Consider the following 25,619-nt stretch of genomic DNA (forward strand, 5'->3'; position numbering starts at 1 on the left):
CAACAGTGAGTAGCTTTCTAAGTTGAGCTGCAAGCTCTCACTAGTGAGCACAGCTCAATATTCAGCTCAGAATAAGCTGATTCATGGCTGCAAATTACACAGATCTACAGAGGTAACATTGCTCAGTTCTTTTGGCGCAGCTAAGCTCTTGCATGGAAGAGGTACGTGCAGCTAACACGCCTTCAAGTTGTGCTGAATAAGCTCAACAGAGAGCTTATTGTGTGCTCTACTACTAAGCTCAATGAAGGAAACCATAACCAGAGGTGAGAAAATTAGGCCATAGCCTGGGTGGTGGCCAACAACATCGAAATCGCATCCGCTCCTTTGCTGCGTGAGCCAAGTCCGTGGCCAGCAGGTCTGCAGTAATTTCAACGAGCTCTGTGTGAGCTAGTTCAGCCTTGAGCTCCACGCTCACAGCAAGCTTCTGCAACATCAACGAAGACAGAGCACCGTTCCACTACAATCAAGGCGATACTCTTCCATTCGGTGGTGCCAATTTTGAGGAAGGTGCAGGACAGCTTGAAGTTTTGGTGCAGAAATCAAGGAGATTTTCCTCTTTTCTATGGAGGAAACCGGGTTTTTTAAATTCAAATAAGAAATTCTAACTTTAAACCATAGTGGTTAAAACCCTTCTAATAATCATGATATTATCTAATACCCCTTATAATGCCCTAGTGATATAAAGGGCTTTCCATTTCTTTGAGATTGGTATAAGGACTTGTGTGAGTTTTATCCTTGTGAGCTTATGTGACTTCATCTATGTGGCCATGTGATGATCTCTTAGTGGTGGTTCTACTTTGTGAGTATCATGGTGGCTCTAGGCACTTCATGTGTGAGAGGGAAGTAATTTTGTCATCACCATGTGAAGTGAGGCATCACCTTTTAAGTAAGTCTGGTGATAAATCTAAGGGAGGTGGAGAGATTCATGGGCCCTAGGCACCTCCTTCTCATGAGCCTATATAAACAAGGTCTACTATTCACACTTTAAGGCTAAGTAGAGAACTAAGTGGAGAGTGTAACTTGCTTAGTAAGTGGTCCTTTGTGGAAATACTCTCCTCTTTGCATTTTCCATCAGCTTGTGTTTATTTCATACTCGTGGTGACCTTAAGTATACTCTATTGCTCATTGGTGGTTACATCTCATTATTATCTAAGTGGTGGCATGTGTTGCTCTAGTGGTGTGAGTTTGTCTATGTGATGATCATTTCTATTGCTTGATTCATTCAATCACTAAGCTCATAACATGTCTTTTAACAAGAGTTAGTTGGGGTCAGTTTAGGTCAACAGATGATCAAAGGTGGTCAGCTGAGGTGTTCGGATTGGAGATCAAGGTTGTTAAGAGTCAGATCTAACCTAGGAGGACATCTTGGTGGGTCAATTGATTCAGACTAAGAAGGGTTAGTTGTTCGATTGTATCAACAAAGAGTAAGAGGATAGTTGCAGGGCTACTGGGTGTCCTCTGGTACTGGATGTTTTCAGTGATTTAGATGCTATAGAGACAAGTTCTGTGTGCTCTTCCCAACATATTTTCATTTCTATGTATGCACTTTTATTGGTCTTTGATAAAAGATGGATTCTTTCATCTCAAATAAAGTCTAGTGATCATGGGGTTTCTTTTAATGCTTTCTAGTATGACTTTGGGGATGCTTTGTGTCTTCTTTCGGTCCATTCCACCATGTGCAAATGCTACTACATATCTCTCTCAACATGTGCAAATGCTGCTACAATGCCCAATGTACTACGAGATCCGAGGGCACTTTCATTGCCTCTTCCGAGATGGATTTGGGCCATCATCCAGAGTGATGGACTACTCAGACCAACGTTGCCTTGGGATTTTTCTCCTCGAGCTGCACAGACACCGAGACCACATCCTACGCTCTAGAGGAGGGGGACATGTCCGAGACACAAGCCAACACACCCTTACCGACTTCTTCAAAGCAATAGTGACCCCACGCACCATTGACCACGAGTCGATTGGGCGTACACAGCCACCTCGAGGAGTCGCCCTGGAAAGAGCTAGAGAGCTATGTAGAGCACGACGTCCACGACCCACTGAGCTGTAGCCCTATCCGAGACATTATCAAAGGATACAAACGATATTGGCACGACATCGTGCGGCACGACCTCGACGTTTCAGCTTGCCTATGCTAGATCGACCTATGCGAGACGTTATGGGATGAGTCTATCTCAACTGCTTCCCATAGCCTTCCATTTTTCTAGTTTCACACTTTTATCCGATATGCCTTTTTCTAGCAGTTGTATCATGCCACTAGTTCCTCTTTTCCTCATGTTATAGCTAGTTGTTTTTCAGTTTATGCTTTTCATTTTCTACTCAGGACATTTAGTTTCCTTGAGTTTTGGATGTATCAGTACTTTAGTCTCATAGGCCACTTTGGCCTCTTGTAGACGTTAATATATATATATATATATATATATATATATATATATATATATATCATGCTTGTAGTTTTTGCGGTGTTTTTGGCTCTTTTCAACCCATTTCAACTCCTCATATGCAACCCCCTTGAAGCTCGTTTTATAGCCCGTCTCGTCCCTTCTCACTTATTTCTCTTGTTCATTTTCTCTTCCTTTGTTTGTTCTGCTTTCCTTTCTTTTGTCTCCTTTCCTTTCTTACTATTCTCATCGTATTCTTCTTTCTTTTCTCCCTTTTCCTGCTCTCTTCTTTTTGTTCTAACTCTCAATAAAATTTACCCGCTCCCATATGTATATAATTTTCACACTCCTCCCTAATTTTCAAAATTCTCTATAATGCCCCCTCAAAAATCTAAGTGAATGAACTCACATTAGAAATTCATGCTTCAAAGTTTCTATGTCCACATTCAAGCTTCAAAGTTCAACGTTTCTTTATTTGTTTCTTGGTCATTTACATAAGTATAATGGTTTTTAAAATTGAGTTTTTATTTTACATTTATTGATATGTTGAATTTTGAAAGCGTATTTTTTTTGAGGACGAAAACGTTTATACACAAGCCTCAAATTTATACACAAGCCACAAGCGTATTTTTTTTGAGGACGAAAACGTTTATACACAAGCCTCAAATTTCTTGCACCTACGCTTATATGGAGAGATTGGATGATTTGTAATCAAGAAGAGATAGGTACTAGTTGATATTTGCATGCCAAACTTCATGGAACAAGAGAACCTTCTCTCAAAGCATTGGTTGGAATAGGTACATAGGCTTTTGTCTCGGAGGTTAGGGCTCTAGCCCAAATTCAACTATTAAAAAAAAAACTCCCCCCCAAAAAAAACAAAAATAAGAATAAAAAATAAAAGCCGCTTAGGAAAGGGTCCACCACAATGGCCACTTTTAGAGAAACCATTTAAGCAGGTGGTATTGATGATGTGGTGACCCTTCCACCCAAACCCTCCATCTCAAGTTTTTGCCTTGGTTCAAGCCTTTGTATATCAATGGGTGGTTCTATGCCACGTCAACCCTACATCAAACAATAATAAACAATTAGTAGATGTATGCGCAGCACCATGTCCTGCCTAACTAATAAGATCTTACATGCCTAGGATTATTTCACCTTCATAGGCTGTGGGTGAGGAAGAGACATTGACAGTCTCCAGCAAAGCCTTGCCGCCATCATTGTGGCTTTCCTTCAACAGATTTCCTTCGGAAAGATGCAAGGGGAAAAAAGGAGCGAGTAGCTGTATAGGTAAGGATCAATGCACCTTTAGAACAATTCATGATGCAGGATAGATGAGACTATATTTGGAATGATATTACCTTTGACTGCTGAAACCTTAAAATTCCAGAATTGAGATTTAGAATACACTTCTTTTGCTAAGACAGATCTTTTTAGAGGAATTGCTGCAAATCAAAAGAAATTAGGGCATGGATTATGTCTCTTCTACACACAACCATCAAGCAAAAAATCTTCCCCACGCACACCTTGTTTTTTCAACAGTGAGCATATGGTGTGGTGCCTGTGCATGTGTCCCAGCTTTTGCAACTCACATCCAGGACTTCACCACCCCGACCTCCCACTCCATACCGATCACACCTACCTCTCCATAACATATCCGGCACTTTCCCCACCACACCCGTCCCTACACACAAGTTCACTTTCACCACGATCTACATGATGTGTATCACAACAACATCCATCACCAACTCTGTGCGCTGGATCCCTAAGTTCTGCCTACAAGAACAAGAGACTGGGCAAATCAGGAAGCATGAAGCCTTATCTAATGTAAGAAGGGATCCTTTCTAGTTTGACATGAAAAAGAATTTTACCAACTTTCTTTGAGCGCGGATAGTAAGGAGGCTTGGCGCAAGCTTTTGGAGCACCGACCACCCACACCATCACTAGTCCACCTGGCACACACATGGCCATGAGAAATTCTCTCTGCCCAGGAGACGGGGCTTCAAGGACTGCATCTTCCCATCCGTGCGCACAAGAGGAGCTGCTTGATGTAGAGTTCGCCGATGACACGGCAGCATACCTGTTGGGGGACAAGGGGATTCGCCGAGGCGATTGAGATCTTTTATCGTGCTTCCGGGGTGTAGATCAATTGGCACAAGTCATGAGGTTTTTGGGTTGGCTCATCGCCCGCTCCAACTTGGTGTCTAGTTGAGGCTTTTCAGTGGGTCCCAAGGGGCACTCCAATTTGTTATCTCAGATGCCAGCTTGGCATTGATATCTCCCCCGAGCAGCACCTAGCCCCTCTTCTTTTGAACATTCGGAAGAAGTTGCTATACTAGAGCTCTGGCAAGCTTTCCTTAGCTAGCCGGGTTGTGGTGGCGAACCAAGTTCTTCTCGCCAACATGTGGTACATCACCTCCTAGTGGTCTTTCTCCCAGGCCTATATTGGTCAGGTTCAATGTTTGATCCGTAACTTTTTCTGGGTTGGTAGCGACAGGCCTGCCCAGGGCAAGGTGGTCTGGAGAGTGATCATTCAGCCGTGACGCAAAGGGAGCCCGGGCATCATCGACTCCATTCAGAGCCGTGCCCTTTTGGGCAAATTGATTGTTCGAGGTCTTCTTCTGCTTGCAAGGACTTCCTCCTAACTAGGATCTCTGCCCGCACCCTGGTCCTGGGAGACACCCTTGGCCTTAGCACGAGTATCATCTCAAGCGGGCCCTTCAACAATTAGCTCTGATAGTCTCCGACACCCTTTGATCTAGAATCCCATGGTACGACTACCTAGCCGTCACATGCTCGGGGTTCGCTTGCACGTATCATGGGGAGCTTTGAGCACGAGCCCCGCTAGGTCATTTGGAGATTGGCTCACATTCAGGCAGCTGCCCCCTGAGGCCCAAGAGAGGAGTCTTACTGGAATCCCCGACAGGGACAGACTCAGACTCAACACTGACTCTGCCATCCCCTCAGAGTGGCTGCCCCAATACCGGACACTCCTCCCCGTAGTGGCAGGCACGATATACCCCTGACAGTTCATGGCGCGGATGAGAGCTCCACCTTACTTACCTTTTCTATAGGGCATCATGGCAAATTGGAGAGAGTAGAGACTCCCTTAGAGGAATTCAAGGGATGCACTTTGCAGAGGGTGAGGGTGATTGATTTTCATGCACATCGATCCTCCATCTGCCACAGTGATGAGAGAGAGACTTTGCAGTTATGGATTTGGGAGGACCGACCTCTCATGAGTCTCCAGTGGGACCCGAGAGAGTGTAAGAAGACATGGATCTAGGGTGGCTCATAGCAAGTGATAAGACTCATAGTTCAGGAGAATCATAATAATTAACACTTTATTAAAGACTACTAATCAAGGCAATAGACTCAAAGCAAAAAACATAATCTCATCCCATTAGCTTGATCCAAGTATATCATTTTATAGGCTCTAATTCATATTTTGTGTGCACCCCTTATGCCTTCCATGTGTCAATAAATGCTCACACTACATGTGCTTCCTTTCACTTTCCATGGGTGCTACCTTTTTGACCTTTGACTTCACCTTTTCCAAATAACCATACAAATGAAGCTTTGACATTGGACCCTTAGCCTATTTCTTTTTCTAATGTGCATGCTCCTCCCCTTGCTCTACACATGTTGCCCCCTCACACATTGCATTTCTCAACACCTCCCCTCAATGTGATGAGGGTCTAACGCCTAACATGCATTGACCTAACCCACACTCTATACTCATATAGTTAGAGTGGTCCATCTAGGTTGCTTTGTGAGCTTCAATGTTGGCTTTATCCTGACTCTTTACACACTGGGAGAGTGGGGTTACAACTAGGGGTGAGAAGCTCTGCCCTTTCTTTACTCGCACCCTTGGTGGCCTTCATTTGTTCGACTCTTTGGCTTGTTCTCCACCTTGGACTCGGAGGCTTTTAGCTTGGTCCTTTTGCTTGTTGGCAGACTCAGTGGCTCTTGCCCATTGCTTTCCCAAGAGCTCTTTCTTCACTCTTACATACTCACACTTTTGCGTGCTCATTTGGCCACTTTTACCCATCCTTTTGGAACTTTGTTCGGGACAGGACACGCCCACACTTGCGAGTTGTACTCCTCCTTGGTCACAAATTTTGTGAGTTTGGAGATTGCTCGCATACTCATGTGGTTACGGGTTTTTACAAAGGTTGTGATGGAGGTTCTACAAAGATTTTGCTTGACATTTGTGGTGAAAGTTTTTGTCGATGAAGATCTTGATGTGCAGACACAGAAGTAAGTGATGCCTAGTCAATGTAGAAGGACACCGTGTGTGCACAATACGCAAACTTTATGATGCCCATGAGTTCTTCAATTACCTTGTTAACACCCCTTATGAAAGGCTATTTTCATCACTTAAAACAATTAAGCTTATGGACATTAGGGTTATGAAACCTATCCACAACTTTTATCCTTCGTGATGTCATGCAGATTTGTGGCTGCACTCCACTTCCCCTTCTTCTTCTCATATAAAAGGAGGACATTCAGGACTTCACCACCCCGACCTCCCACTCCATACCGATCACACCTACCTCTCCATAACATATCCGGCACTTTCCCCACCACACCCGTCCCTACACACAAGTTCACTTTCACCACGATCTACATGATGTGTATCACAACAACATCCATCACCAACTCTGTGCGCTGGATCCCTAAGTTCTGCCTACAAGAACAGGGCAAATCAGGAAGCATGAAGCCTTATCTAATGTAAGAAGGGATCCTTTCTAGTTTGACATGAAAAAGAATTTTACCAACTTTCTTTGAGCGCGGATAGTAAGGAGGCTTGGCGCAAGCTTTTGGAGCACCGACCACCCACACCATCACTAGTCCACCTGGCACACACATGGCCATGAGAAATTCTCTCTGCCCAGGAGACGGGGCTTCAAGGACTGCATCTTCCCATCCGTGCGCACAAGAGGAGCTGCTTGATGTAGAGTTCGCCGATGACACGGCAGCATACCTGTTGGGGGACAAGGGGATTCGCCGAGGCGATTGAGATCTTTTATCGTGCTTCCGGGGTGTAGATCAATTGGCACAAGTCATGAGGTTTTTGGGTTGGCTCATCGCCCGCTCCAACTTGGTGTCTAGTTGAGGCTTTTCAGTGGGTCCCAAGGGGCACTCCAATTTGTTATCTCAGATGCCAGCTTGGCATTGATATCTCCCCCGAGCAGCACCTAGCCCCTCTTCTTTTGAACATTCGGAAGAAGTTGCTATACTAGAGCTCTGGCAAGCTTTCCTTAGCTAGCCGGGTTGTGGTGGCGAACCAAGTTCTTCTCGCCAACATGTGGTACATCACCTCCTAGTGGTCTTTCTCCCAGGCCTATATTGGTCAGGTTCAATGTTTGATCCGTAACTTTTTCTGGGTTGGTAGCGACAGGCCTGCCCAGGGCAAGGTGGTCTGGAGAGTGATCATTCAGCCGTGACGCAAAGGGAGCCCGGGCATCATCGACTCCATTCAGAGCCGTGCCCTTTTGGGCAAATTGATTGTTCTAGTGACAGACCTAGCACTGGTCAAGTCTACTTGACGTCTCTCCATACGTTGCTTAGCCGGAGTCGGAACCCACCTCCCATAATGCCGAAGAAGGGGGTAATCTTTGGAGCAAAGTCCAATGTCAGTACGTTCACTCTGACCTGGACTCAGAACAGTCATTGCATAGGTGCACAATGCATGGGTGCCTTGCAAGGCATCGTGGCATATATCCTATTGTACATCCTGCAAGGCCTCAAAAGATGGCATCATGCAAGGTCTCATAAGATGGCAACGTGTCATGTGCATCCATACCAGTGCATCCTCCATCCCAAGTAAGGAGGACTCAACATAGTCATTCTGTCCTAATGCAACATCCTTTTGCAAGGATGACTCTGCAAACTCATCACTCTCACCCAATACATCATCACATGGTACATTGTCTTTGGGAGAGGCATCATCCTATGCCCCATTGTTCCCACCGAGAGGGTGGCCATGAGAGACAACCCGCCACTCCTAGCGAAAGGCTGGCCAAAGCGGAGCATTAGCTGTCGCTTGAGAAGAGCCTTGTGCCGCCTCCTACAACCCCTAGCCCTCATCTGGTGACAGACGTGGCATTGGTCAAGTCTACTTGACGTCTCTCCATACGTTGCTTCAAGGGACCTTAGGTCCCGGAAGCAGCACAAAATCCTCAAAGGACTCACTATCACGAGCCAACACCATAACGCTGGGAACAGCATCAGCCAAGGCAGTGACTACCTGGGTAGCCAAAGTGGGAAAAGTGGGGATGGTGGGCACCTGCAGGACCAGCCCAAAGGCTGCCCCATGGCCTCCAAAAATGGCCAATAAGCATGAGGACAACCTAGGAACCCGAGAGTAATAGGGTAACGGCTCCGTTCTTCTTTGATAGAGTCGAAGTACCTGGTGTAGAGTAGCAAAAAAATCTTCCTTGGGCCCAAAGGGAAGGGACTCCCCTAGGCTGCCTCCTTTGCGTCAAAGTACTTGGAAGAATCCTCTCGCAAGTAAAAGGGAGCACAAAGTCAGAAGGCAACACTGCTAGTACCCAATCACAGACCTAGATACGGGAGGGGTGAGAGCCAAAGATTTTTCCAATTGAGTCTCGTCTTGGAGAGTCTTTCTCAATTTCGGATAAGAGGGTCGCAAGCTCGTCTTGTCAAAACTGGATAGTTCGCCTAGCCGGAGGGGATTGCTCTGACAGAAACCCAGAATTAGAAAGGAAGGAAGATCCAATCGCCTTCTAGGTTGCCTAGCACTGGAAATTATAAATAAGCAATATGATCCGAAGTAGCGAGCTTCTGGCCAATCTTGGGGGGAGACTGCCATTTTGTCCCCAGATTTCATCAAAGAGAGAGAGAGAGAGAGAGAGAGAGAGAGAGAGATTGGTGGTAGAGAACCAAGCTATAGGTGAAGTGTATGGTGGGCTAAAGCCAGCTCAGGATGCTTGTGTGAGGGAAGACCTTGCACGTCAACAGTATTTGCTGCTATGGTGGCTTATGTAGCCATCCCTTGACGATGTTATGGAGGGCGCTAATGTGGCTGAGCCTTGGAAGCTATGGTGTAAGCACATAGCGTGACAAAGAGCTCAAGCATCATCAAGATACTAATTGTGATTGAAACCTTGAAGATCCAAGAGTCGTGGCCTTCCAGATCGTGCTATGGTGCTTGTGACTAGCCTCGAGCTAGCGGTATCTGAGATGTTAGTGTTTCTCGGGCGTATGCTCCAATAGCCCATGCAATTGTTGTTGAGCTGATTTCTACATCTTGATCTTGAGCTCGGTTGTTCTCTGCTAGTGTGTGTGTTATGATTATGATGGTAATTCTGTGTGTGATTTTGGGATTGCTTGTGTGGAGATGAACTTGTAACCAAGGAAGAGAAAGGGAGATTATTTCAAAGTTTGCAACAGATGTATTACTTGAGACACCTTGGTGTGTGTGAGTTGCGTTGTGATGATGTCATGGATCCTTTTTATTCCATTGAGATGAAAATATTGAGCCCACACCTTGCCATTAAGACAAAAGACCACTTGCTTTTCCCTATAAAAAGTGAGATAAGAGGACATTGAGGACTGTATTCAGGTTCCTTGCCTTATCAAGGATGGTGCCCTTCATCGTTACTGTTGGTGTTTTTGTTGGCTTGGTGTTGTTTGGGTCAGCTATAGAGGTATGGGTGTTCTTTCCTCGACGGCTAACAATGTTAGTGGGGATGTCGTAGTATCTAGTCCATACTATGCATGATGGAGTTAATGGTTTATTGTCTTGTGGATGACTACCGTGAGGTACTTTCTTATAAGGTGAATTTGGTGTTCCTAGATTCATCTAGGTATATCTTTTTGCTATATTAGCAAACATGCAAATTTCACACATGCAAATTTCACATTGTGAAGTTTTCGTCCAAGTTGCAACCAATTGATATTGTGTTAATTCTTTCTATCTTTAGCAGTGCATATGCCCTATCAACTACCTTTTTGTTGTGATAATTCTTTCTAGTTGTTATGATCCTTAGTACTAGGCTTCATTATGGCTAAGTCTGTCATGCATCTCCGGAGCTCTTATAGAAACTCAATACATAGACCTGCTCTTATGTGTGTGTGTGTGTGTATGTGTGTGTGTGTGAGCATATATTGATACCAAGTTCTACACCCACTATTGGACGTTGATGATGTTAGTGGGGATGTCGTAGTATCTAGTCCATGCAAGATGGAGTTGATGGTTTATTGTCTCGTGGATGACTACCATGAGGTTATAAATTACACTTTCTTATAAGATGAATTTGGGCACGTTCTTGGATTCATCTAGGTAGATCTTTTTGCTATATTAGCGGACATGCAAATTTTACATTGTGAAGTTTTCGTCCAAGTTGTAGCCAGTTAATATTGTGTTAATTCTTTCTATCTTTAGTGGTGCATATGCCCTATCAACTACCTTTTTGTTGTAATAATTCTTTCTATTTGTTATGATCCCTAGTGCTACCCTTCATTATGATTGAGTCTGCCCTGTATCTTCGAAGCTCTGACAGAAACTCAGTACACAGACCTTTGTATGAATGTATGCTGTTATGTGTGTGTGTGTGTGCGCGTGTGGGGGTATGTGTGTGGGAGCATACATTGATACCAAGTTCTACACCCACTATTGGGCACTGATGATGTTAGTGGGGATGTCATAGTATCTAGTCCATACTATGCATGATGGAGTTGATGGTTTATTGTCTTGTGGATGACTAACATGAGGATATAAATTGCACTTTCTTATAAGGTGAATTTGGGCATGTTCTTGGATTCATCTAGGTATATATGATGCTGATCGAAGAAAAAAAGGCCAACGTGAACCCTAATTAAGAGTAATCCATTCATGATCAAGATGGAGGAAAGGGCAGCAACAAGGAGGAAGGCGGAGGGGAAAGCATGAATGGGAGGAAAGGGCAGCGAAGAGGACTGGAGCAGTCCGGACAGCAGTGGAAAGGGTAATGGGGCACTACTGGAGTGTGAGCTGAGCTTCCAGGTAGGGATAATTGGACATAGAACATTCGCATAGGAAAGCTTCAGGAGAAACTACTCCACACATGACCACATCTTTACCCTACGAGCCATCATAGAGGCAGCGAGGGCATGAAACATCATGTATATTGTTGCTTTCATATCAGCCACATGGCTACATATCTCACCTTTTGCACAAGTTCATAGCACAGGCGGCTAGTTTTTCTTTCCAATTTTCAGTTTTTTTTTTTCATGGATCGACATTGTACTACTTTTTGGTCTCATAGACCCTTGAACTACAGTCATAGATGTTGAGGACCCACTTTGATCCCCTCACATTGTATCATTGTAGCATTGTACCACTGGCACTTACAGGGCTGTTGTTTTTTTTCCCTCTCTCTCAGCTCTAATTGGGTTTTTTATCATGTTGTTTCCATGATTCTATCACTTCATGGACACATTGGAACACTTTTGGTCTCGTAGACCCTTTGGTCTTTTGTAGACATTAATAGAACTTTCTTTATTTCTTTCCTTCTTCTTTCACTCATCCATCTGACTCTGTGGACCTAGGCGGCCTCTTGGCAGCTGCCCTCGATTGCCCCATGGCTGATGTTCTACATAGACCACTACCAGGGAGAGGTGTACCCTAAGGAGCTCTGTACATTACCTCATCTATCACTTAGCTCTATCATTGTACCCAGCTGTTACCCTTTTACATTCAGTTCATTTCATTTTTGTACTATCGAGGATGCGATATATCATGGAAACATTGTAATACTTCGGTCTCATAGGCCAATTTTCCCTTTTGTAGACGTTTGATATAACTCTCTCTCTCTCTCTCTCTCTCTCTCTCTCTCTCTAGGCATCTATTTAACTAGACTATAGCATTTCTTGCATTATCATTGGATATACATTCTAAACATGTGCAGTAGCGTATCACACAAAAGCACCACTTACATGTTGGGTTCTTGGACCCATCCCGAATCAGCTAGTGTTGCAGAAGAGCAGTGCATGTCATCGGAGTAAGCTCTAACATTGAATAATTTCCCAGATTTATGTCTTTCTCTCCCATAACACTGCACACTTTTAGGTCCATATTCACTTATATTCCTCCTATCTTCATCTACATCTGAAGTTGGCAAAGCTGAAACCCTATCTGGAGAATTATGAATATTGTTTTGCCCAAATACTAGGGGTTTATCTGAAATAGGAGCAGATGGTGGGTAACTATAAAGGGTTTTGTTACTCTCTTCAGTTGCATTGTGGACTGTTGACACTAATCCAGGCAGAATCAGAAGATCTCGCTTAGTATCAGAGGTTGAAGGGAAAAGCATCATTTCTGCATTTGACATTCCCGGCTGCCTGCCAGTCCTGCATGGCCTTGGAGCTGCCCCTATAAATGAAGTCTGTCCAGACCTGTCATTGGTGAAAGATACACTAGATGTTTCCAGAGCTGAAATAGAAGGGAAAACCACCATTCCTGGGTCAGCTGTGATACAATTCCAATGAACTATTTGTTCTTTTGGACCTGTTTGATCTGAAATAGCGCATTCTACCAACACAGGCTGACTTTTCTTTCCCAACCTAGTCTTCTCCACATCAATATCCTGCATCATTGGTGGGGATAACGGAGCAATATGGCTTCTATGTTTTCTACCCTCATCATTAATGTTTGTACAATTCGAATTCTGACCTCCTCCAGACCCAGCACCAATCTTCCCCACAGAAACACTTGAAGCATTTTGCTTATCTTCTGCAGTATTTCTAAGCATTTTTTGTGGCTTCACAAGACCAGACAAATCTTTGCAAGCATTGCCTGCCCCCAAGCCTTCATTGTTATTGCCTGTGGCACAAAGTGTATCCTTTTTTGTGGATGCACGGCTGACATGACAAAGTTTCCTATCAACCACACCAGTACCTTTGGTAGGAGACTGGCCCCTCGAAGACAAAGGAGTTCTAGTTTCGTTAATTCTCTCAGTCTGAAGAGAATGTTGAGATCCAGTACTCGCACAGATGTGGGTAGTTCTTTCTGCATCCCTTCTGATCTTTTTCGAGGATGATGCAGATTTAGTAAGTCGATTTTCAAATCTCTGAAAGACAGATGATCTGTAGGGATTTGGTGGAAGCCCACTTGCAACACCATTTTTGCAAGGAAGTTCTGCACAAGTTTCCTCAAGGGCACGCATGTCAAGAGCTGCAACTTTTCTTGAAGTTGAAGACAGCTTTATAGGCCTTGGAGGAGGTAATTGTGTCATACGCCATTGTGGTGAAAAGGATGTAGATTGTGTGGTAAAAAATCTGGGACTGCTGTGTGTGCTCTCCCGCTGCTGAGCTTTCAATTCCTCCAGCCACTGCCATTCCTCCTCCTTTGGAGATAAAAAGTGCCAAAATTTTAGTCGAATGTGCCAAGAAAAGACTGAAAACAGCTATAGCAAAAAAAACATCCGGATCACGTCAATAACTGTGCCTATTAGTAAATCAATACAGGAATACTGCAACCCCCTTTTACATGCACAAAAATGACCTTTACACACAAGAAAAAGACTCTCAAATTTCCCTAAAGCTACATGGAAAATACAAAACTAATTTCCAGAAATTGAAGTACAACAGCCATGTCCCATTCCACTCCCTAGGCAGGATCTCTATGGTGAGGTAAAGTGCTGGAGGCTAAGGTACAATGTAGCAGGATACAAGACGTAATTGTAGACTGTGAAACTGGAAGGTGATGAGAAGGGGATGTATTTTTAGCCTAAGGCTTGCAACCTGGTGAATCTGTAGGCCCATTTGGAAGGGGATTGGCCTTCCCGACTCTGTTTGTCACCAGTTTGACACCCCATTCCTTAGAAAACTTTTGATACAAGCTTGAAAGATGGGGGATTTTCCAATCAACAGTGCATTTTGTATGGTGCATTACTGTTTGGCATCTCACATACAAGCGTGAGCCTGTTTTCAGCATTGTATGTGCCTGGGTTTATTGCCTGAAGTTGTTCACAGTGCCAGGGACACCTCGCACCCCATGCACAGGTGTGCATGAACTTTATTGGGATGAACACCTTATATTTTAAGTATATTTGTAGGTGGTATGTTTCTAAGCCCATTTTATTTTATAAATTTTTATGAGCTAATGTGAATGTAACAAGTTCATACTACACTTATTAGGGCCGGACAACTTATTAAAAATCGAAGGCTCAAGGCCTTGGCCGGACCGATAGAGGTGCCTACTTCGTTAACATGTGGCATATTTAGCAGATATTATTTGGGATTTTTCTACCATTTTTTAGGCATTTTATAGCATTTTATGCTACTGGACAGCTGTCGGCCTACTATAGCTGGCCAACCAGCTCTCTGAAGGAATATATAAGGGTTCTCATCCTTCCCCTCACTTTTCATCTCATTCTTGCATATCTGCTGGAAGTCATTGGCTGTAGCAACAGTCTCTTATGCTTGTAAGCACCTACGGGCTTCCCTCGTGCTCATTTTCAGCAATAATGAACTGTTTCCAGCCTTCTCCAGTTTGTGCTTTGGGCCTACAACGTGTGATGCTCTTTCTTTCACAGTATCAGAACCAAACACTGATCTACAGGTAAGAAATTGCTGCATTTTCTGATGGGAGCAGAGGCTTCATCATTGTGCTGCGTTTTCTGCATCTGTAATGCTGAACTGCTGCGTTTTTTGTTGTTGGAAGCTGAAGCTCTCTTCTAGGTGCTGAGGACAGGGTGCCTGAGAGAGATGCTTTCTCTATTTCTCTTTCCCCACCCTCTCTCCCTCCCTTTCTTCTTTCCCTCCTCTTGTTGTTCACAGCTTGAAAGTTGAGAGGAGGCTGTTTGCTGTTTTTTTTACAGCCTTCTTTCTTCAGAGAAGGTTTCTTGTTAGAGGACATGGCTTCAAGAGATTTCTCTAGTGCTGCTCCTCCCGTTGATACTCCAGCTCCTTCATTGCATGGATCCCCTACTCCCGCTCCCCACGTGATTCCTCTTCCCAATCTTTCTTCTTTGAGTTTCTCTCATCTAGGTCTTGCTCCCACCCCTACCCATATACCATCCCACAATCCTCCCCAAGTCAATGACTCCATGAAGCTTACAACAACCAACTATCATGCATGGTCTTTCTACACTCAGTTATTGTTGGAAGGAGCCGGTGTGTGGATGGCTATCTCCACACCTCACTTGGTGGACCCTGCTTTGAGAAGCATATTAGATGCTCGGGCTCGTCTTATCAACATCCATTGCATGACTCCATCTATGTAGGCACAATTTGTCTCTACCCAGAGTAATGCTCATCAGATGTGGACAGAGATCCAGAGGTATGGGAGAGTTTCGACAGTGAAGATTGCCAAATTGGAGTCAAATCTGGACAAGCTTACAATCAATGAGTCGGATAACTTGATTGAGAAGATTGGAGAGTTCACCCATATCAAGTTGCAGCTTGAGGAGTACAGGAGCACCATCAACAATCTTGGTAAATTGTCTGCTTCCTTTGATTCTTTTAAGGATAATATTTATTTCCATGATCCTCTCCCCCCTTTTGAGGAAGTCGTGAGTTATCTCCACGACAAGTGCATGCTTCGCGGAAAAGGCAAGTCAGAGTCTACTTTTGTTGCCTCTGACAAGGGCAAAGGCAGAGGCAAAGGCAAAAAAAGGACCTCCAACAACAACAACAACAAAAACAAAGACAAAGGCAAGGGTAAACAGGATTCAAAGGAGTCCAAGGACAAAAGCAATGAATGTGATTACTGTGGCAGGACACGTCATACTGAGGCTCACTACTTTGCTTGTTGTGATGACTCTCGAGCAGCCACAGTCAAGTATAAAGCCCAGGATGCTTCCAAAGCATCTGACAAGGACAACACCAAAGACAAGGGCAAGGACAAAGTTTGAGAGGAGGGATCTGCCAAAGTTGCATACATGGCAGTCACAGATTCATCTACTTCTTCACAGGATTCACTCCTCGTGATCACAGCGATGACTTCTCCAGAAGAGGTCAGTGACACACCTAAAGCGGTGGAATGGGTTGGTGATAGTGGTGCTTCTACCCACATGACCAATCAAAACCATATCTTGGAGGACTACCAGACTCTCTCTTATTCAGTTCGTATCGGCGACAACTCTTTGCTTCCTGACACCGGTGTTGGTAATGTTTCTTTGGGTTCCTCTGCCACCTTACATGATGTTTTACATGTTCCACGGATTTCCAAAAATCTGTTTTCTGTATACAAAGCTTCTCAGAAGAGACTTGGTGTGTACTTTGATGATGAGGTCATTGAAGTGAAGGGGGTCTCTACAAGATCACCAACTTATCTTCCCACACTGACTCACATATTCATCAGCTTTTCTCCCCCTTGATGGCTTTGGTTTCTGAGGCAGATACTTATATGTGGCATTCTCACTTCGGTCATGTACCCATTGTTGCCTTACAGAAGTTCCATTCTCAGAGGGTTGTGAGCAGACTACCTCAGCTCAGGTCTCTTTCACGCATTTGCTCATCCTGAATGAAGGGAAAGCATCATTGAGATGCGTTTCCAGAGGAGGCCACTCATCGAGAAACCCTAAGACTGGAGCTTATACATGCAGATCTTGCTGGACCCTTGGAGGTTGAGTCTCTTGGAGGGGCTCGATATTTTCTTCTTCTTGTGGATGATTTCACTCGCAAAGTCTGGGTATGTTTTTTGGCTCGCAAGTCAAATGCTTTTGCCAGTTTCAGGACTTGGATCATGGTGGTGGAAAATCAGTCTCGTAGTACAGTTTCTTTTCTCTGGACTGATAATGGTGGCGCGTTTATACCGTTTGTTGATAACTTTCTTGCATTGAAAAGCATTCACCAATAGACCACAGTTCCTTACACTCCTCAGCACAATGAAGTTGTGGAACGGAAGAACCAGATCGTAAAAGAGATGGCTTGTTCTTTGTTGCATCATGCAGGTCTCCCTCCTGCTTTCTAGGGTGAAGTTATGACTACCTCAGTTTATCTCATTAACTACTCTCTCACAAAAGCGGTTTAGGGGATGACCCCGGAGGAGGCTTTTACAGGACACAAGCCTTCTGCTTCTCATCTACGTATTTTTAGTTGTGTTGCTTATGTGCATGTCCCAGATCAGAAGAGGACCACCCTCGCACCGAAGTCAAAGAGGATGATCTTCACAAGCTATAGTTTGAGATCCAAAGGATACCGCTTCTGGGATCCAAAGGTCAATGACATCATCATTTTCCATGATGCTTGGTTTGATGAGAGCTTGTTTGGCATCGAATCCTCTCCACCCGATACATCTACAGATTTTATGGATGATCCATTCCCAGCAGATGTTAGTGATCTTATACCTCTTCCACATCCAGCTCCTCCTACTGCAACTCCATGCCAGCTGCTACTTTACAGCCACCAGTTCTTGTTGCACCAGCTCCTGCAGATCCCAGTCCCTCTACGAGTCCTGCTTTGACTCTGGGATTACCCCCACGAGTGCTTACTTCATCACCTCTCCTAGCAGCATCAGATGAGTCCTCTACTGCAGCTGGATCAGCTTCTTCTTCTTCACGCTTTGAGAGGAAGCTTGGCCTACCTCGGTGGGTTCACCAACTCTTTAGAGATTTTGGTCTCACTCATGCACAGCTCCATAACCAGATCTCTACCACCACCTTGGACCTCGCCGTTCGTCCCAGGCTTCCATAGTGAATTATGCTCTCATGAGTTCTCTCCAGGAGATCGATGAGCCAGAGAGTCCACTTGAGGCTCTTTCACAGCCGCAATGACGGCAAGCCATGGAAGCAGAGATGTCCTCCATTGAGAGGAATCACACTTGGTCTTTGGTGCCACGGCCTTTACATTGTCGTGTGATTTGCTTAGAAGGCAGGTGAAGACTTTGATGAGACATTTGCTCCTATAGCCAGGTATACCACCATCAAGATTGTTTTGGCTCTGGTTGCACACTTCGGACTTCTTCAGCTGGCCTACTGTTCTACCAAGGACAATGTGGTTGATCTCTTCACTAAGAGCTACTTTGGAGGTGTTACTTCAACGTGCTGATATTGGACTGCCCTTTGGCACTGGAAGAGGAGGTGTTGGAATATATGATCTCCAGAGGGTCTACATCACCTTTTTTTCATGCTTGTACTGGTCATTTTATGAGACCCTGCATTGGCATATTTAGCTACTATTTTTTAGGCATTTTATGCTACTGGACAGCTGTCAGCCTGCTACAGCTGGCCGACCAGCTCTTTGGGGGGATATAACAGGGTTCTCACCCTTCCCCTCACTTTTCATCTCATTCTTGCGTATCTGCTAGAGGTCATTGGCTGTAGTAACAATCTCTTATGCTTGTAAGAACCTACGGGCTTCCCTCATGCTCATTTTCAACAATAATCAACCGTTTCCAACCTTCTACAGTTTGTGCTTTGGGCCTGCAACCTATGATGCTCTTTCTTTCACAAATCCCTCCCTAAAGAGCCAATGAAACCTACTATGAATCTCATAGTACACTAGGCATCTCGCAAGATCCTATCATGAGCGGCAAATGAGCTCCCTCCCCCCCCTTACTGTTGTTCGCCTACACCCCCATTCCGCCCTGCTCCCCCCTCTTTGCGCAACCCCCCTCTTTCCTTTGCACAGCTGCCCCCCACCCCCCTGTTCGCGTTTCAAACCCCCCCCCACCCCCCTCCCCCCCCCACCTCCTATTTTTTTGTGCCCCCTTTTGCCTTGCCCTACGTGCCTCCGTTTCTTCTCCGCGTCTACTGCCTTCTCCACCTCTCTCTCTACTCCTTCCACTCCAACATCCCCAACCAAGGCCGTTGTTGCTTTCATTGCTTTTTCCGAAGCGGATCTTCAGATTCTCGCCATGGCTGTCGCCTCATTAGAGGCCTCCACCCTTGTTTGCAAAATTGTTGGTAGCTGCCCCTGCGCACGGATAGCTCAGGGATCTTTTACAAGCGAGGCTTATTGATGAGACTGCAAAGATCACAGATATTCACCCTCTAGGGCATGGATACTACCAAGTGGTGTTCGACTCGTCTCAACGGCGTCAGACCAAGTCATGACGCTGAGCCCCCTTGCATTGCGTACGGCACAGGCCTTCTTTGCACGGTGGCAACACGGCTTTGATCCTGCGTTGGTGGCGTGTCAAGCTTCCCAGTGTCAGTTTGTTTCCCAGGCCTTAGGAAGGAGTGCCTTCCTCTTCTGCCGGTGATTGGTGGTTCCATCGAGTCCCCCCCTCCCCCCCTCCCCCACCCCCCCCTCCCCTGCTTGAAAAGATGCAGGGGGGAAGAGAGCTTGAGCTCTTGCAAGCACACACACACTCACAAAACCCTAATAGAGAACACACAAGGTGAGAGGCTGAAAATCTTCTTCTTCTTTACTCAACACTCAACACATCATATACAAGATAAGAGTACACACAATATGAAAGGTACTCAACCAATACATACACGGGTTCTCTATAGTGTGAACCCAACTAAATGAGCTGGCGCTATAACTATGCCAGTCTCTAGAATGGCTGTCACACAGCCTGTCATCCCACTAGCCGCATATCACCCATGATCTCACCAACCATGCCAGTGGTGTAAGTGTGGAGCCTATCCCCCAGGCGGGTCATCAGTGTCCACCGCCTCACTAGACGAGCTCGATATCTCAACACTTCCCCTCGAGCTCAACTCCATCTCATGTACACCAAGCGAAGCCCTGAATCTGCGAAGCTTCTCTGTACCCAATGCTTTGGTGAAGATGTCAGCTACCTGATCCTCTGTGCTGACATAAACAAGGTCAAGGTCTCCTGCCAAGACCTTCTCTCTGACAAAATGGTAGTGGACCTCTATATGCTTCGTGCGAGCATGAAAAACTGGGTTCTTGGCCAACTGTATACTGCTAATGTTGTCACAAAAAATGACAACTTGTCTATCCACTGATAGACCCAAATCTGCACGTAGCTTTCTCAACCAAGCTACCTCACATGCTGCCATAGCAGCTCCTCTGTACTCGGCCTCTGTACTGGATAGAGCAACCGTAGGCTGCTTCTTGCTGCTCCAAGTCACAGCAGCACTCCCCAAAGAAAACATGAAGCCACTGGTAGATCTTCTATCTAAGATACTGCCAGCCCAATCAGCATCTGTGTACCCATGTACACATATCTCTGTCCCAGTCTCATAGAATAGGCCACAATGCAAAGTAGACCTCACATACCTCAGTATGCGTCTCAATGCATCCAAATGCGGTTTTCGTGGAACCTGCATAAACTCACTCACCAACCCAACAGCATAGCTCAAATCTAGCCTAGTGATTGTCATGTATATCAAGCTTCCTAATATGCGCCTATACATAGTAGGATCCTCCAAAATCTCTCCTGAATCTGCACTCAACTTGCCATTCTGATCCAATGGCACTGAGATAGGCTTACAGCCTTTCATACCATACTTGGACAACATGTCCAAGCCATACTGTCTCTGCAGTAATCCAATACCATGTGGTGACCTAATCACCTCAATGTCCAAGAAATATCTGAGCTCCCCCAGATCCTTCATCTCAAACTTCTGTCTAAGTAGAGTTTGGCCAATGTGTGGCCAATCATGATCGTCCTGTAGTTATTAGGATCAAGTGGATCTCCGGCTTTGAGGATGGGGGTGATGGTGTTGGTGGACCAAGAGGGTGGAAATCCTTCACAAAGGGCTCTATTGAACATGTAGGCTAGTAGGGGCGCTAGGGTATCATGGGCATGCGAGATGTACTCGGCAGTGAGTCCCTCATGATCTTGGGCTCACCCATTGCGTAGTCTACGAATGGCCTTGAGGACCATGCCGTTTGTGAAGAAGGTGGAGGTGGTGGGGCGGGGGTCTGGTGGTGGGGGTAGGGGTAGGGGTGGCTGATGGGGGATATGATAGAGGAAGCGTGCATAGGAGTGCCATGTGTCTGGGTAGGTGATAGGTGTGGGAGGGCAATGTTCTCGGAGTTTCCTCCATGCCTCTTTGCAGTTCGGCCCTAAGAAAAGTCGGTATAACTCATCCTCTTTCCGAGCATAGAACTTCCGTTTCTTGCGTTGGGAGAGCCGTTGAGAAATCCATTGCGCTTGGCGCTTCGTGATTTGCCCAATCCGTACCTCATGCTTAAGACGGGAGCGTGTGGCCCGACATTCGTCATCATACCAATAGTTCTGGGGCATGGAACCGCAAGGTGGCTTCGCAGTAGACCGCCGCGTGCAGATGAAAGAAGCTGTGGTGGACCGTGGATGTGTGGAGTATGGTGGTGAGTTGTGTTGTGAGGGTGGATAAGGGGACTGTAGGTTCCACATCTTGGAGTTGGCGGTAGATGTGGTTGGAGTAAACAGGGTCAAGCTCGTGATCAAAGAGGACCTGAGTGTAATGTGAGATGGGGGGGGGGGTGAGGGGTGGAGGGATGGGTGGTGTGCAGGTAAGAGTGAGAGAGAGGTAGGCATGGTCAGCTTCAAAAGGAGGTGGCAGAATGGAGAAGTCGGGGATAAGGTGTGCCAAAGCCGGAGATCCCATAAGGTAGTCCACAATGCTAGTACCTCCTGAGCAAGGGAAGGAGGTGAGGGCGCCGGAGGAGGGCCATCGGGACATCGCATTATAGATAACGAGACCATGTGCAGCTCCCAGCTCTAAGAAATATCTCCGAGACACTATGACCTCCTCACTGTCCTGTGATGATCGCTGCAGCCCTGTGTCAGTGATGTCCAACTCCTGTAGTCTGATAGGGTCGTCTAGATCGAGTAGTGGGACCTGCTGACTTCCCGTCCTCGCGTTGAAATCCCCGAGCCGGAGGACTTCCCCCAACTGTGAGAACTCCATGATATCCTCATATAATGGTAAGTACGGTGACTGGCCATGCTGTGCGCCGTAAGGGGAGTGGCGTGGTGCAAAATTACACACAGCAATGTCGATGACTCTGTCACTACTAAGCTGTAGCCGCACCCAAAGATATCGTGCATACTCGTCCTCCTGGACGATGCTGAGAATATGTCGAAGATGGGATCTAAAAAGGACAGCTATTCCCCCCAGAGCCACATACTCCTGATGTGCGGGTCTTGCCTCGAAAAGCTGACTCCCACTCATACCCGGCTATGCATGGTAAGTCCCTCTCAAGGCTCTGATGAGTCTCTGTACAAAAAATGACATCCCTACCTGTGAGAATCTCGCTCAAGTCTCCTGATTTCGACCACAGCATGCCATTGCAGTTCCATACTGCCAACCCCAGGCGTTTGGTCTCATAGACCCCGCGTCCCTATTTGGGACGGCGCTCAGTGATAATGACTCTACCATCTCTGTAGATAGCCCACTTGCCTGCTTTGCGGGCCTCATGAACGGTCATCGCCTCACGCCGGTGTGCCACCTATGCTGGAGTGAGATCATCTCCCATGTACACCTGTGTGCCCTCGAGGGCAGCCCGCCTGTCTAAGAAGGCCTATCTGCTGGTGGCATCAGGGAATCTAATGATGAGAGGTCGCTCTCGTGTCATATCCTTTCCTGCCCTCCATGTGTTTGCAAAGGGGGGGGGGGGGGGGGGGGGGGGGGGGGGGGCGATCCCGTCCACTCCTAGCATCTAGCAAAGTGTCATGGCATCCTCCTTTGGGGAAGCCCCCGCCTATAGCCCCCGTACTCGCACATGGAGGGCCCTATCCTTCTTGCGTTTCTCCTCCTCGAGAGTCTCATGTATGATGCTCTACCGGGGTTTGTGCTTCTTCACCACCTTCACCCAATCTTTCTTAGTGGTCTGCAGTTCCTTCCTGCAGGTTATCACTCGCAGCTTTCAACTGCTCCAAGTCAGTCCTTAAACCCTCCTGAATATTCAGTTCCCCTTCCTCCACTGTATGGTCCTTGACCGTAGCCTTTAGGGCTTCCATTTCTGACCGGAGTTCCCCTATCATTGGGGCAGGTTCTGGCATTCCTGTTTGTTGCAGCTGGGTCTCTTTCAACATCTGAATCACCTCTTCCTGGTGGTTCACTTGGGCTGTCAGTTCTTCAATCCTGTTGTTCTTTCCCTGTATCTCCTTGCGGAGGCCTTCCAACTGTTTTTCATGTTGGTTCAGAACCCTGTCCAGCACCTTCTTTTGTTCGCCCAGTAATTTCTTGGTGTTGTCCTCCAATGTCTTGATGTATGCCTCCAGCTCCTGTAGGTTCATTGTGCTATTTCCCCCTAGTTGCTGCCTTGGGGGCCTGAGCAAGGGCGGGTGGGAAAAGGCCAAGGGCGGAAACGCAGTGTACGAACAGGCGCAGCCTAACGAGCACAGAGCAGCGGAGCAGCGGAGGCGGAGGGAAGCACGTTTGTGTACAGCACAGAAGCAGGGGCGCAGGGCGGACTCGCAGTGTACGAACAGGCGCGTAGAGCAAGGGAGGCGGAGGGGAAGCGCGCCTTTGTACAGCACGGAAGCAAAGGGCGCCTGTGCGCTGGAAACTGGGAGGCAGAAGCGGAGGCGGAAGCAGGGCAAGAAAGGCGCAGCACAGCAAAAAGCAGCAACCAGGGCCACCAGCGCGCAGCGCGAACAGAAAGGGGGGGGGTTTGGTTGCGCAGCTTCACTCCATGAGAGAGAAAGAAAGAAAGCTGTATTAACGTCTACTAGAGAGAGAAGTTGTCTAATAAAGGGCCTTAGACGTCTACTGTCTTCCACTCTGCTGGAAATATTCTCACTTAGTCCCAGTCGGAGTGGATGTGGGGCCATGATGAAAAACATCCCCAGGGGGTGCATCAATATACAGACAGAGAGAGAGAGAGACAGAGAGAGAGAGAGAGAGAGAGAGAGATTGTTACGAAGTGCAGTTGCATTGAAGTACATCTTTGATTGTGGAAATGCAGTTACCCAAAGCATGAAGTTTGTTTTTTGATGAGAGAAGAAATTTGGAAGAGAGAAATCAGCACTACCATCTCAAGGAAGCTTATACCTTTGCCTTCTTACTCTTCTGCGGGTCTGCTTTATATGCTCGTAACTTCTCTGATTGTGAGTGTGCTTCAGCCAACAAGCTTAACTTCTCAGATCTGGAACTTCTTCCCATGTCTTTTCTCTTCTTTATCATTGCTTTTATTTTTCCTTGTTTTTCTGCCCACTTTAAGTTTGGATCATCCTTCATCTTTGTTTCTCTTTTCACATTGCACTTATCCAAAAACTCTTTCGCATGCTCCCCAGATGGTTGAGACACAATCAGGTTTTGATTACGCTTGGAAGGTTGTGTATTCACAGGATGATGATGCATGTCAGCATTAGCTATGGTACTACTCAAACCTATACCAGCACACCGTTTTCCTAGAGAGCACATTGTGTGCACGTCAAGTGGTTCTGGTCCGCCAACCGAGGGGCCTACCTTCATCACATCATTGATGGTCAAAGCATGATTTTCTTTACCCTGATTGTCCACCTCTGAACCTGGGATTGACCCCTCTTCGATTAGATGATGCAAAGAAATAGCTATATTGTTATTTGAGAGTCTGAACTCCTCCTGTGATTTCTGCTCATTGTGAAAACCATAGTCCAAGGTAGAACACTCAGCTTTTTGACACTTGAACCCTGCACTCGAATCATCAGTAATGGATACATTGTTCATAGGAATGGTCCTTAAGTTTAAAGGAATGCTCAAACTTCTCCTTACACAACCCTGCACATCTGCACATGAACTTAAACTAATAGCACCTGCTCCACATGGTGGCATATCAATCACTGACGTTTTCAAGCTGCCACGTGTTTCTCCACCAGACGTTAAATCCCTTTTTTCTGTATGCTGCTCTTTGTCCTTGACCCTCCATTGCTCCAAAACAGTTTTCCTTGGTTTCTCAAGCTTGTGTAGAGTTGGATTCTCTTGCATTGCAGAATCGTCCCTATCATCACTGGATTCCTGCCGGCATTTCTTTTCAAATATGTCAATCACATCTCGGACGGACAACTGTGCCGAATTGACTTCTACTGTCTCTTTATACCACCTTCCAATACAAGTAGTGCTCATATTCATGCCAAGTCCTTCAACATTGCATTGTTTCAGATCATCAGAAGCTTTTATCCATCCAATATCCACCACAGGAGATTTCAGTGATGTTTGCCTTTGTCCTAAATAGTCATCAAGAGCATTTGTCATCATTTTCACACCATCAAACCTGTTCTCAGAATCAATTTTCAAAGAAAGAGAATCCATCTCTTCCATCCAAATACCCGCTTCCTGCCTCCTCTTACACAATGCCATGAATCGCATGCAAGCATCCCTGCAGAAAACACACACGCTTCTACTCTGAGAACAAACAGAAAAGCACTCATTATTTTAGGATATTAAC

The 25,619-nt window shown here is 46.0% G+C and overlaps 1 protein-coding gene across 3 annotated transcripts in view; it reads right to left on the reverse strand.

Moving 5' to 3' along the window:
• Window positions 1-3,097: 3,097 nt before the first annotated feature.
• The window catches only part of LOC147635776 (uncharacterized), a 45,745-nt gene continuing 23,223 nt past the window's right edge, over window positions 3,098-25,619 (reverse strand). For all 3 annotated transcript variants that reach the window (XM_086803181.1, XM_086803180.1, XM_086803182.1), the window contains 5 exons: window positions 24,245-25,550; window positions 12,336-13,744; window positions 3,752-3,835; window positions 3,549-3,672; window positions 3,098-3,455 (listed from right to left, as the gene is read on the reverse strand). In XM_086803181.1, coding sequence (XP_086659307.1) covers window positions 3,790-3,835; window positions 12,336-13,744; window positions 24,245-25,550 — 2,761 coding nt within the window. In that variant the 3' untranslated portion in view covers window positions 3,098-3,455; window positions 3,549-3,672; window positions 3,752-3,789. The remainder of the gene's footprint in view (window positions 3,456-3,548; window positions 3,673-3,751; window positions 3,836-12,335; window positions 13,745-24,244; window positions 25,551-25,619) is intronic.

The sequence above is a fragment of the Cibotium barometz genome, chromosome 9 (genome assembly GCF_041138505.1).
Source record: "Cibotium barometz isolate CiBa-2024 chromosome 9, ASM4113850v1, whole genome shotgun sequence".
Lineage (NCBI taxonomy): Eukaryota > Viridiplantae > Streptophyta > Polypodiopsida > Cyatheales > Cibotiaceae > Cibotium > Cibotium barometz.